The sequence below is a fragment of the Engraulis encrasicolus genome, chromosome 14, assembly GCF_034702125.1.
Source record: "Engraulis encrasicolus isolate BLACKSEA-1 chromosome 14, IST_EnEncr_1.0, whole genome shotgun sequence".
Taxonomy (NCBI): Eukaryota; Metazoa; Chordata; class Actinopteri; order Clupeiformes; family Engraulidae; genus Engraulis; species Engraulis encrasicolus.
In genome coordinates, this window is record NC_085870.1 from 47,916,228 (window position 1) to 47,928,637 (window position 12,410).

The 12,410-nt window shown below is 44.7% G+C and overlaps 1 protein-coding gene across 2 annotated transcripts in view; it reads right to left on the reverse strand.

Moving 5' to 3' along the window:
- kdm5ba (lysine demethylase 5Ba) overlaps positions 1-12,410 on the reverse strand; it is a 28,358-nt gene extending 15,948 nt beyond the window's left edge. For both annotated transcript variants that reach the window (XM_063216008.1, XM_063216007.1), the window contains exons 1-4: positions 12,028-12,410; positions 6,860-6,937; positions 4,629-4,751; positions 4,115-4,285 (exon numbers count right to left, since the gene is read on the reverse strand). In XM_063216008.1, coding sequence (XP_063072078.1) covers positions 4,115-4,285; positions 4,629-4,751; positions 6,860-6,937; positions 12,028-12,189 — 534 coding nt within the window. In that variant the 5' untranslated portion in view covers positions 12,190-12,410. The remainder of the gene's footprint in view (positions 1-4,114; positions 4,286-4,628; positions 4,752-6,859; positions 6,938-12,027) is intronic.

Sequence of the window (12,410 nt, forward strand, 5' to 3'; positions counted from 1 at the left end):
ACATGGCCATCATAATGATGACTAACAGCATACAGTATATATGGCCATTACAGGGATGGGGTTTAGTATGATGAAATATTAACAGGCCTCACTGCCTCACCCAATACAAACACGGGGAGCCTTGGCTGCACTTTGGCCACTAATAAAACATTTATAACATCTGTGCTATTGAAGCTAAGCTATCCATATCATTAGCCATGAAACAGCTAAGAGAGGGGCACACTGATGAGGGGTGAGCATGGCAGGGGGGAGATTTGTGCGTGTGTGTGTGTGTGTGTGTGTGTGTGTGTGTGTGTGTGTGTGTGTGTGTGTGTGTGTGTGTGTGTGTGTGTGTGTGTGTGTGTGGTGATAAAAAAAATGGATGAGTCACATTAAATGATCAGGTTTTCATTTCAGTACTGCCACCATTTAGAAGATTAACTCGAGAGAAAATCTTTCTGCTCATCACGGAATAGTAATTCCTTCCCGAGAGGCTGTTGGTTGCAATTCTCTTGCGTTTGGACTTGAGGACTGGAGAGGCTGTTGGCTACTATTCTGGGGTGAATTTCTCGAAACCAAAGTTGCACATAGAGATGCACCGGATCCTGATTTTTAGGATCCTGCCGGATACCGGATCCACTGCTTAAGATCCTGCCGGATCCGGAACCGGATACCGGATCCTACAAAAGGGTTGAAACACATAGCCAACTCGCACATGTGGGCCCTTACTATTTTTAAGACACATTGGCTTACTGCCACACTGCCTTCAATGGTTGCTTCCAAACGGCTTTCACTCCATGCAGCGATTGGGGTTGTGAAAAACTGAAAGCCTAGGCTACGTAAAAAGTAGAGATGCTCCAGATCCTGATTTTTAGGTAACTGCCGGATACCGGATCCACTGCTTAAGATCCTGCCGGATCCGGATAGTCTGAAAAACCCTATTATCCTGCCGGATCCGGAACCGGATCTTGGATCCTGTACATCTCTAGTTTGGGGCTAGAACTAGGTCTGGAGGGCTGTTGGTTGCTGCTCTGCAGAGGTGGCCAAAGTAAAACACATGCACTTGATATTACATAGCTGTTACACCAGTTATACCACGAGGTGGATAGACATTGTTTTTACTGTTTTTAGACTAAAACTCTAAAAAGAAAACCCCCAAATTTGATCCAACCAGCGCAGACTCAAGGACATCGCCCTAATAATTTAGTAACTGTAGACCAGTTACTAAGTGAAGTTACTTGTGTTGGAAGGGAACTGGCAGGTTTTGCATTGCACTCACAGGTTTCGTTTTCTTACTTGGGCTGCTGTGGTTTGTCCAGGTGGTGAGGGGGTTTACTACCGGAGACCTGCCGCTGTTTTCCACCATGTGGACATATTACCATGCACATGCACGCACACATACACACATACACACATGCACACACCACCACGTTAATGAGCCCATTTGGTTCCAGCTGCCAGCCGTCTGCCAGCAGGCTCTCCCACACACACACACAGACACACACACACACAGGCAAACAAAGATGCGCACACACACTGACATGCACGTGCATACACACACACACACGCACACACACACACGGTCCAACAGCTTCCTAGAGGGTCATGTGACTGCAGAGGGGGAAGTGCCAGTAGAACTCCCAGTGGGGGACAGGAGGAAGAAGGCCAGTTTCCTCTCTGGGGGGCATTAGGCCATTAGCACAGACGCTCACTATGGATGCCTTGCACACGTGTGTGTAAAAGGGGCTCCCAAATGCTCTATACTAAGGACACACCGTTTGACAACATACAAAAGCATGCACACACACACACACACACACACGCACACACACACAGTATGCCAGTTACACAACACACAGCATACACTAGTAACTCACACACACAAGCAAAAAACACAAGTCACACACACAAACTGATGGACGGTGTGACTGCTGCAGTGTCAGAGGCAGCAGTCAGCTGTGGAGTTAAACCTGAAACTTCACTTCTATACGGTTCAGCTCAGATGAGTGTGTGTGTGTCAGTCAGAGCAGTGCTCCCTAACACACACACACACACACACACACACACACACACACACACACACACACACACACACACACACACACACACTTGACAACAGTCCGGTCCTATGGGAAATTAATAATACACAGAGCACACACCCGCCCACACACAGACACACACACAGGGCTCAGCAACAGGATGCTCCTGTGAGCTAGTAGCAGTGTGGTGGGCCCTCAGGTCATACTGGGCATGTGCAGTGGGGAGCTGTAGGAAAGTCTAGCCGTAGCACCTGGAAGCAGCTGGCAGCCATGAAACTGTGTGTGCTGGTGAGAGTTGGCTCCACTTTAGGGCAGGTGTATGTGTATGTGGGTGGGAGACGTGACGCCTTGTTTTTTTCGTAACATTGGTTAAAAACCTACAAAACTGTTTTTTTTCCTCTTAAAAACAAATGTCAATAAAGAATATGTGGTACATTATGTTTCATATTAGTCTTATATGAGATGAAACATTTTGTTAAGATTTATGTAAAGGTTTATATGTCAAATATCCTGTTGTGTGACTAACATTAATGAAACCTGGAATATTATTTATACAAATTAACCCTGGAATATAATATATATAAATTAACCAACAACATTTTGAATAATGTATGAAGCATTTGGCATGATTGCATAAATATTAACTTTATATTAAGATATGTGAATGTGAAAAAACTCAAGACAGTAATATTAACTACAAGTTCAATTTCGTAACACAAATTGCTTCCTGTGGGGTGACATGTATGTCAATGTTTGTGAACGGGCAGCTGCAAGGCCAACTACAAGGGTCTTAAAGACTGGCTCCTATCCAGTACCTCAGTTATTGGAGAGTGCTGTGGAAGCTTAAGGTGACTATCAACCTCTTAATATGTCTTCATATTGCAATGTTTCTGTCACGCAATGCTTAGGTTCATTTTATGGTGTCCTGTGGTGTGACTGCTCTTATAGAAGGAAATAAAGTTTTTTTTATATAAATGAGAACACATATATTAAGATTAAACACAATATCTTTATCTAGGTAGCAGGAGCAGTCATGTATACAAAAGGATTAAAATGGCCACAATGCAGTGAATTTCCTGTGGTGCGACTTCATTTTCCTGCGGTGTGACATGCCTATGCAATGTGTTGATGCAGGAAACATTTTCCCAAAAATTAGGCGAAATTCCACAGACCACTAAGTGCTTTATTTTTTTCAATTTTTTCCCCATTTTTTTCAGAAATTGGAAAAACTTTTTTTTTTTGGCGTTACGCCCTTAAACGTCAACCACCCATGTATGTGTGTGTGTGTTCACAGAGCGGTTTGCTCCTGCCTGTAAGAGATGGTATGGAGACAGGATCCGTTCGTAATGAGCTCTGAGGTGCGAGGTGTGTGTGTGTGTGTGTGTGTGTGTGTGTGTGTGTGTGTATGTGTGTGTGTGTCACACTGTGTAGGGCTGCAACTAACGATTATTTTAATAGTCGACTAATCGAATAGTCACGATTAGTCATGATTAGTCACGAAAAAAAAAAAAAAACAACTTGCTCTTCTGACAAACCTTCCCGGCTTGTAGTGAAGGGAAGTGAAAAATTCTTACAGCTCACAGTGAGCTTTAAATCATGATAGTAGCTTATTTACTCCAAGATACAATGTCCAATTCATACGTGCTGGCAATTTTAGGTTTTAACAAAGCAATAAAGCATTAGTAAAGTAAGTAAAAAGCATTGAATTGAATGAAACGATTAGTCGACAATGAAAAGTCTTGTTGACAATTTTTTATAGTCGACTAATCACGATTAGTCCACTATGTGTGTGTGTGTGTGTGTGTGTGTGTGTGTGTGTGTGTGTGTGTGTACACACACACACACATGAAGTGCTTCGAGCAGCTAGGGCGAATTGAGCAACAGTTTGTAGTTGGAGTGAATACTATGCTAATGAGCTGTGATGCGGTTCCGCGGCAGCCGCCACAGCCAAATGGAATGTCGGAATGCTTGCATTCTGCTTTTAACAGACATACTCTGTCGAATCTCGTCGCCTGCGGTGTAGACGCCTGCGGTGTATTCGCCCGGTAAGAATTGTGTGTGTGTGTGCATGTGTGTGTGTGTGTGTGTGTACTCACAGGGCGGTTGGCTCCTGACTGGAAGAGATGGTATGGGAACAGGATCCGTTCGTAGTGGGCTCTGAGGTGCGATCCGACCGCCTTCCCTGGAGCAAAGCCCATCTTCAAGGAGATCTTAGTCCAGCGCCGCTCACGACACACCACCTCGAAACCCCCCTCCTCCCTCACCAGCTGCACACACACAAACAAAATATTGAAATACCAACAAAGCAGAACAAGTTGTAAGCAGCATCACGGGCGACCTCTGTGTGTGTGTGTGTGTGTGTAGTTTGTACAGATTATAGAGGTCTAGTATCTTGAGCTAGTAACTTGTGGGATCATGTGCGTGCGTGCGTGCGTGCGTGCGTGCGTGCGTGCGTGCGTGCGTGCGTGCGTGCGTGCGTGCGTGCGTGCGTGCGTGCGTGCGTGCGTGCGTGCGTGCGTGCGTGCGTGCTGTAGAGCTTGTAGTTCTAGTACGATGCATTCCACATGTGGGATCATGTGTGTGTGTGTGTGTGTGTGTGTGTGTGTGTACCTTGTAGAGCTCGTACAGGTCCAGTATCTTGCGCTCCACGTGCGGAATCTTCAGTGTACATCCCTGCAGCTCCCAGAACTTCGCAATCTGATCCAGGAAGTTCAACTTCACCCTTGTCTGGGCCTGGAAAAGCGCGCAAACACACACCTTAGTTATTTGGATTGAAGAAGTTCAACTTCACCCAGGTCTGGGGCCTGGGAGAGTATGAAACAGACATTACAATATGCACACATACACTACACATGTATTACCAAAAGTATTCGCTCCCCCATCCGAATGATCAAAATCATCAAAAAGACTTTTAAAAAGTATATATATCTTGGGCTTTTCGTGCCTGTATTATGACAGGACAACAACAAAGGGACAGGACGCGAGAGGGGAGAGAGCGACGGGGAGTGCTCAGTAAATTACTTTAGGCCGATATCGAACCCGCGATCTAGCAGTCGAGTACCCAGGCGATTGAGCCACGGCTGGGCCTAAACACAATACTTTTGGCAATATAGTGCACACAAATGCTGCTATAAGGTCAGTCAGAAGCCCATTTCTCAAAAGTGTCATTGTTAACCAATTGCTAGCCACACATTTGTATTGCAAACAACTAAGCTGCTAACTTGGTTGGCAATGACATTGTCGAGAAGCGCACCCCAGGATGGTGCTCGTGCCTGCTCCCACATCAGTTACATTAGGAACCAAAGGTGCCCAACAGTGAACGACTCAAGTTCATACCAGGTTACATTACATCACATTAGGCCGATGCTTTCATCCAAAGCGACTTACAATTGAGTACATAATCAGAGCACGCAACACTTGCAGACACAAAGAGCACAGGGAATATACAGAACAAGAAGTGCAGATGCCAAGTAGGGTTCAGTTGAGCACTTTATCAAAAGTGAAACTTTTTCAATTTTGTTGATTTTTGGTATAAACATCATTCGGTTCGAAATTAGGTGAGGGAACAGGCAACGGCATGGTTCTCAGTCAGTCTAAACAAGCCATCAGTGAGGCAATACAAGGTTAGCTATCCATATACAAACGTATATATATTCAAAAACACGGCAATGCTGGGTCTTATTCAAAACATATTCAAAAAAGTTTTTGCCACATCACGAGTTTTCAATCCAGCAGAGGGGAATATGCAAAGCGGTCACACCTTTTTAAATCTTTAGGAAATCAAAACATCTGAGCGTAGCCCCATAATGCAGACCGTTCCACCAGTGGAACACTGTATTAGCCATTGCAAAGTTTACTACCATAGTACTACACTACTATGACATAACACATGGCCTTTAGTAACACATTATGAGTTGGTCATTGCTATTCTGGTAAGAGCAAACTTATAACACTGCATCTTAACGAGCTAAGCCACATGTATGGCCACTTAAACACATCCCTATGCCATTGAGATGTCGGTCAAGAAATGGGATTACCCTGTGCCCACACACACACACACACACACACACACACACACACACACACACACACACACACACACACACACACACACACACACACACTCGTGTGTTGTTGTGAGTGACGGAGTAACAGAGGGATTGTGAGATGCTGACCCCCGCCCCCCTCCAAAAGGTCGTGACCCCCTGCCTCCAGACAGGCTGCCAGGGGGCAAATGGCCAGGATCACTGTCGACCCCCCACCGACACACACACACACACACCAGCCCTAATCACCACACACAGATCACACTTGCAGGAGGAATGGCTGTCTGTGTGTGACGTGTGAATTTGGTATGTGTTTACGTGTGTGAATAAGTGTGTAACTGTGAGCATATGTGTGAATTTTCTGTGTGTGTGTGTGTGTTTATGTGTGTGTGTGTGTGTGTGTGTGTGTGTGTGTGTGTGTGTGTGTGTGTGTGTGTGTGTTTATGTGTCTGAATAAATGTGTAACTGAGTATATGTGTGAGATTTGTGTGTGTATGTGTGAGAGAGATTGTGAGAGCTGTGTGTGTGTGTGCGCGTGTGTGTGTGTGTGCGCATGTGTGTGTGTGTGCGCATGTGTGTGTATGTGTGCGTGTGCGTGTGTGTGTGAAAGAGAGGGCATGAAAATATGTGCTGTATGCGTGTGTGTGTGTATGTGTGCGTGTGTGTGTGTGTTTGAAAGAGAGGGCATGAGAATATGTGCTGTATGCGTGTGTGTGTGTGTGTGTGTGTGTGTGTGTGTGTGTGTGTGTGTGTGTGTGTGTGTGTGTGTGTGTGTGTGTGTGTGTGTGTATGTACCTCTAGCTCGTTGAGTCTCTGGATGCGGGGAGTGAATTGCAGGCGGTCGACATCACAGGCAAATGGAGGCTGCCATCCCTACAGGGGGTCAAGCAACACACACACGCATGCACAAACACACACATACACACAAGAAATGTAATTGCTCCTTTTACACAACCTCCAAATAAATACACATACATGCAAGCTATCACACACACAAAGTGGTACATGTAAGTAGTAAATACTGAACAGAAATATACATACACTGGCACGCATTTACAAAGTAACAACCATTACACACACACACACACACACACACACACACACACACACACTTCTGCCTCTCTCATCTGTATCCCTTCTTTTTTCTCCTTCTTCAAAATACACACACCCCTAACCACACACCCACCTCTGTCCTAACCACAAATGGCACCCATAGGCCTGCCTCCAAATCACTAATAAGCACCCACAGGAGTTGCTGCTGAGCACCATTAGCTATACCCCCCCCCCCCCCCCCCCCCCCCCACACACACACACACACACCACCCCACCCCTCATCACTCCACACGTACACACACAGCAAATTTGTTATCAATGATTGAAAACTCAAATACCCGCAGCAACTTTGCAATGTAGAGTTTTACTTTTGTTCAAAAAACATTCTTAGTTTTTTCCCTTCAGAAGTCTGGGGACGTATTTAACCATCTGGTCTGGAGGGCCGCATACGGCGCCTGGGCCTTAGGTTTGACACCCCTGTTTAAAAAAATTCTCTTATTCTGCATCTCTCTCAGCTGATCTACAGTCTACACAGGGTTAAGTCTCGGTAGAGGTTTGGTTTGAAAATTGGTGGGGACAAATGGTCCAGGGTTAATGTTTTCACATTGCATTTCTTGTAAAGTGGTGGGGACACTTTAACATAATCTCAAAAGTTGTATAGACATGACCTCGTCTCATTTGCTCCCTCAACACTCTGGCATAAAAACTCTCCGCAAAACTACTTTGGTGGTTTGTTTGTTTATGTTCTCCAATCATGAAAAGTTATTTTCCACACACCACTCTCTCCTTTTTTATTATTATTTTGTTTTTGTTGGGGTGTGAAGAGTGGGACAGGAAGCGGGTGGCAGAGAGATGGGGAAGGATTGGGTACTGACTTCAGGTTGGGAATCGAACCTGGGTCCCTGGCATCTATGAAGTAGTCATACAATGTAAAGAACGCGCACTCAAGTTTCTTTCTGTTTTTTCTTCTTTTTATTCATCCATCACAGGGATAGCCAGACGTTTCGGTTTCGGCTACAAGAACCTTTATCAGTGTAATAATTACACTGACGGACACTGATGAAGCCTCTTTTATCCGAAACTTCTGGCCATCCCTGTAATGAATGAATGGAAAGGGGGGAAAAAGAAGAAACTGAATACAATCTATTCCCTACATTGTGTTCTCTTATCAGACAGAGCACACTCCCAAGTACACTACAGTGACTAAAACAACTGAAGGTACTATTGAGGCACAGTACAGTGGCAGCAGAGCTGGCTGATATGCAAAACAAAACAACATGTATCAGGGCTCCAGAGTGCGACCAATTTGGTCGCATATGCGCCCATTTTTTTCAATGGTGCGCCTAAGAAATATTTTTAGGCGCACCGGTGCGACCAGCCATCAGTAGAACAAAATCAATTACCAAACAACCGTTTTAATGGACATAAAGTTAATATTCATTCTACAGTAGTGGCCCATCATCACGCAATAAAACGTGTCGATGCGGTCATTCCTTCAACTCTGCTGAACTACCGGTAGCTTTGTCCCCCTTCCTTGTTCACAGGCAGCCCGACGTTTCAGAATAGAATGTTCGACTTCGCTCAACTATCCGAGTTCACATGTGCCAGCGAGTTTTGTGTTCTCAACCAGTTTTGCAACGGACGAGAGAGATACAATCACGGTAAAAACAGCGAAATGACTTGAGGATATTTTAAACATGAGCGAGTCACAATCACGGGGAAAAACGAAATGGCTTGAGCGGATATTAAACATAGCCACACAAAAACGCAGACGGGTGCGCGGATAATAGCCCGTTTCAGCCGCGAGCAGAGCTGGCCAAACAACAGGTGACGCGCTAGTCTGTCGGGACTTTTGTGAGAGTTTTTTGATAGCGACTAGGGCAGGCTATATACTGCCTACCAGTCGGCAAGGAATCGTTCATGCACCTCGAGACAGCACGAGAGAGAGGGAGAGTGAGCGAGCGAGCGCACTAGTGCTGTCGTGTCTGTTCGTAGCGCTTGCTAAGATACCACAATCATTATGCAGAGGGAGAGCGCTCAAAAATGGGGAAATAGACAAAACCCAATTCACCTCAGATTCCACTGTAAACATGGGCTAGGCTATTTGTGTCTAATGATTTTAAAAATCATACCATGTTTAGTAGGGTTTGTTATAGGCCTATAAAAAAATCTATCCATCTATCTATCTTCATATTGGAATTGTGCTTGTGTTGTATGTGTAGCCTTATTGCAGAAAAGGCTGTTATGTTGATCTTACTTGTCACTACTGACTAAAAGGCTACTAATTTGGTCTTTTCTACCAGCCAAACTGAAATTTCACCAGCATTTGGCCGGTTGACTGGCTGGTGTTAATTCAGAGCTCTGCTTGTAGCCAAGATGTGTTAGTTAGGTAGCCTACTGTCATGTCTTTTATAAGGAGCACATTTGGAAGACTAGCCTATAGCACATGGAAGGCTCCAGGTCTTTTAAAATAATAATAAAATAATAATAATAATAATAATTATTATTATTATTATTATTATTATTATTGCTATTGTTATTATTTTTAATTCTTATTTTTTAAAGCTGAGGTGCGTGTGTATGGGGTGGTGAAAACATTTGGGTGCACCTAAATTTTGTGCTGGTGCACCTAAAAAAAATTTTTAGGCGCACCAGTGCAACCAGTGCAAAAAGTTAGTCTGGAGCCCTGTGTATGTATGTATACTATGCAGAACACACTATCTGGTACTGGCCTGACCCGTGTCATGCTTAGGGCTGGGTGGCTCACTGGGGCCGACCAACCAAACCAAAATACACCACCACAATACAGTGCATGCACGCAGACACCAGCCATCACCACAACACAAACCACACACACACACACACACACACACACACACACACACACACACACACACACACACACACACACACACACACACACACACAGTCATCACCACAACACACATAAACTAAGCACACACCGACGCACACAATGCACTGTACACAAATGCACTGCAACATCAAGAACCTTAGTGCTCAGCTCAAGTTTAACTACTCCTCTGTATTCACATAGACATGTCGTGTGTATATTGTATTGTATGGATGTGTAATGACTATATCATATGCCATCAATTAAGTCGTGCAGGGCCATCTGTTTATGTGTGCAGTAGTGACTAGTAGAGCCTTGTTTCCCCATGTCGCTATCCGCTCGGCTCATAACACAACAGACGAGACGAGAGGAGGCGGTTTTATCGCCTTCACCGCAAACACTGTTTACAACACAAAAGGCATGGGGACTCTTCCTCCCTTCCGTAAATCATGCAACCGACCCGCCGTGTAGCTCTCCTCTGCTCTGCTCTGTTCGTGACTCCACCATGAAGGGGAGACATGTTGGCTTGGCTAGGCTTGACCATATTGAAGTCACCAAATGCAACTTGGGCTCGCTCTGCCACGCCAAGGAGGAAGCGTGAACATCTCCTTTTGTCATTCAAATAAACAATCGCAACAATAATCGAATCATGTTTATTTTAAAATCAACCATCTCCGGCCTGCACCCACGGCCACGGGGCGCCCACCACCACCACACACAAAAAAACCAAATTATATAATCAGTGCAAGTGAAGACGCTGGTCTATTACACTTCTCTGCACCTTCGGCGATTTTGTTTGGTAATAACCATGTAGTACAACCGTTGTAGGCTAATGGAAGGAGCACAACCTGTGCAACTAGTGAAATATAATAAGTAATGGAAATTTGGGAAGAGCAAACGAAGTTATATACCGGTAACCTTGATTCGTTTCCCAAAAACTAATGTAGTTTATAACGGGTCTGAATGGGAGTATTAAGTTTGTTTCATGTTGGTGGTTGGTCGTGGCTTCAGCGGTAATGGCCGAAGTCGAGGGGGGCGAGCAGGCAGGCAGGCGAGCTGTGCTTTCAGGAAGAGCCATCCACCCCAACAACTAAACTGGCAACCTTTACAGCCCAGGCCGAGTCGAGGAAGGCGACTGCAATATTTCCGCCACCCTGGCTCTGTGTATTTTCTCCGAAACACGGCCAGAGTAGATATCAAGGGTGGGAATGGCAGCAACACTGTCCAGGCCTAGACGGAAGGACTAGTTCTAGACGTGATTATTAACTGACACCATTGCATCTTCACGGGGAAGATGGGCGCGTCACCATCCACCAACAACAACTAACCACACACACACACCCGTGCACACACACACAGTCAGATACACACACTTACATAATAGTGTACCATCCGCTTCAGTAACCAATTTGAGTGTGTTTTTATTTGTTCTGGCTGGGCTTTCTGGCACTTTTCATATTGTAATGTCTTGTGTCTTCCCCCATCAAAACAGAGCAGGAAGATAGGAAGTCAAAAGAACTCTAACGTCACTCCTAGATAACGTTTAACTTGCACTTTCAACACTTCTGAGTGCGAGATAAAAATAAACACTACAATGACACAAAAACTGACACCATATTTGCACCTCTGATGTCAGTTAAGGTCAAACGGAATACTAAATAAAACGATGCCTAATCCCACCCCTACAGACAATATTTTATGGGCATTTCAAATGTTTTATTGTTCAGAAAGCCATTATTTACATTGCCATGTTTGGCCTGGTGTGAGCTAATATGGGGCAATTGGGCAAATATTTTTCAATGATGACAATATTTTGGCTTTCAAAGTGCGTTAAAAAACACAACATTACTGTAAATGAGTGTTTTCACGCAGAGCATACACACAAACACGCGCACACGCCGTTACTTCACTAGCTAGCTCCAGCCGCAATCCGCCATGTTGAAAAACCTGTCTTTAACAGAAGTGTTTTAAACCAAACTCTTATCGCCACATCACGGGGAAATGTACAATACATTGACGTGTTCTTTGTTACATTGGGTTATACCATATTGCTACATACCTGTGGTGGTCGGATTTTGCAGATACCAGATTTCTCAGCTATTGGTCGTATTTTGTTGATGAACGCAAATGGGTCGGCAAATTCCTCCCAACTGGGCTCAAAGACAGGACACTCCGGTGGAGGAATGAACTCGTTTGGCCGAGGATGGGTCATCGTCGTCATGTTTTTCCAAAAAGTGACATGTAGTTGATTCAGTAAGTTATCAAGCTAACTGTGTTGGTTCAGTACTTCTGAGTCAATCTCTAAACACAAACTCCTTTCACCTGAACTCCAGCAATTAGCTAGCCAACATCCTCATTCACTTTGGCAACGACCAAGCACGACGGGATTGTCGATGCGAGTAGGGTATCTTCCGCCACAGAATATAGATCCGTAGGGGTTTG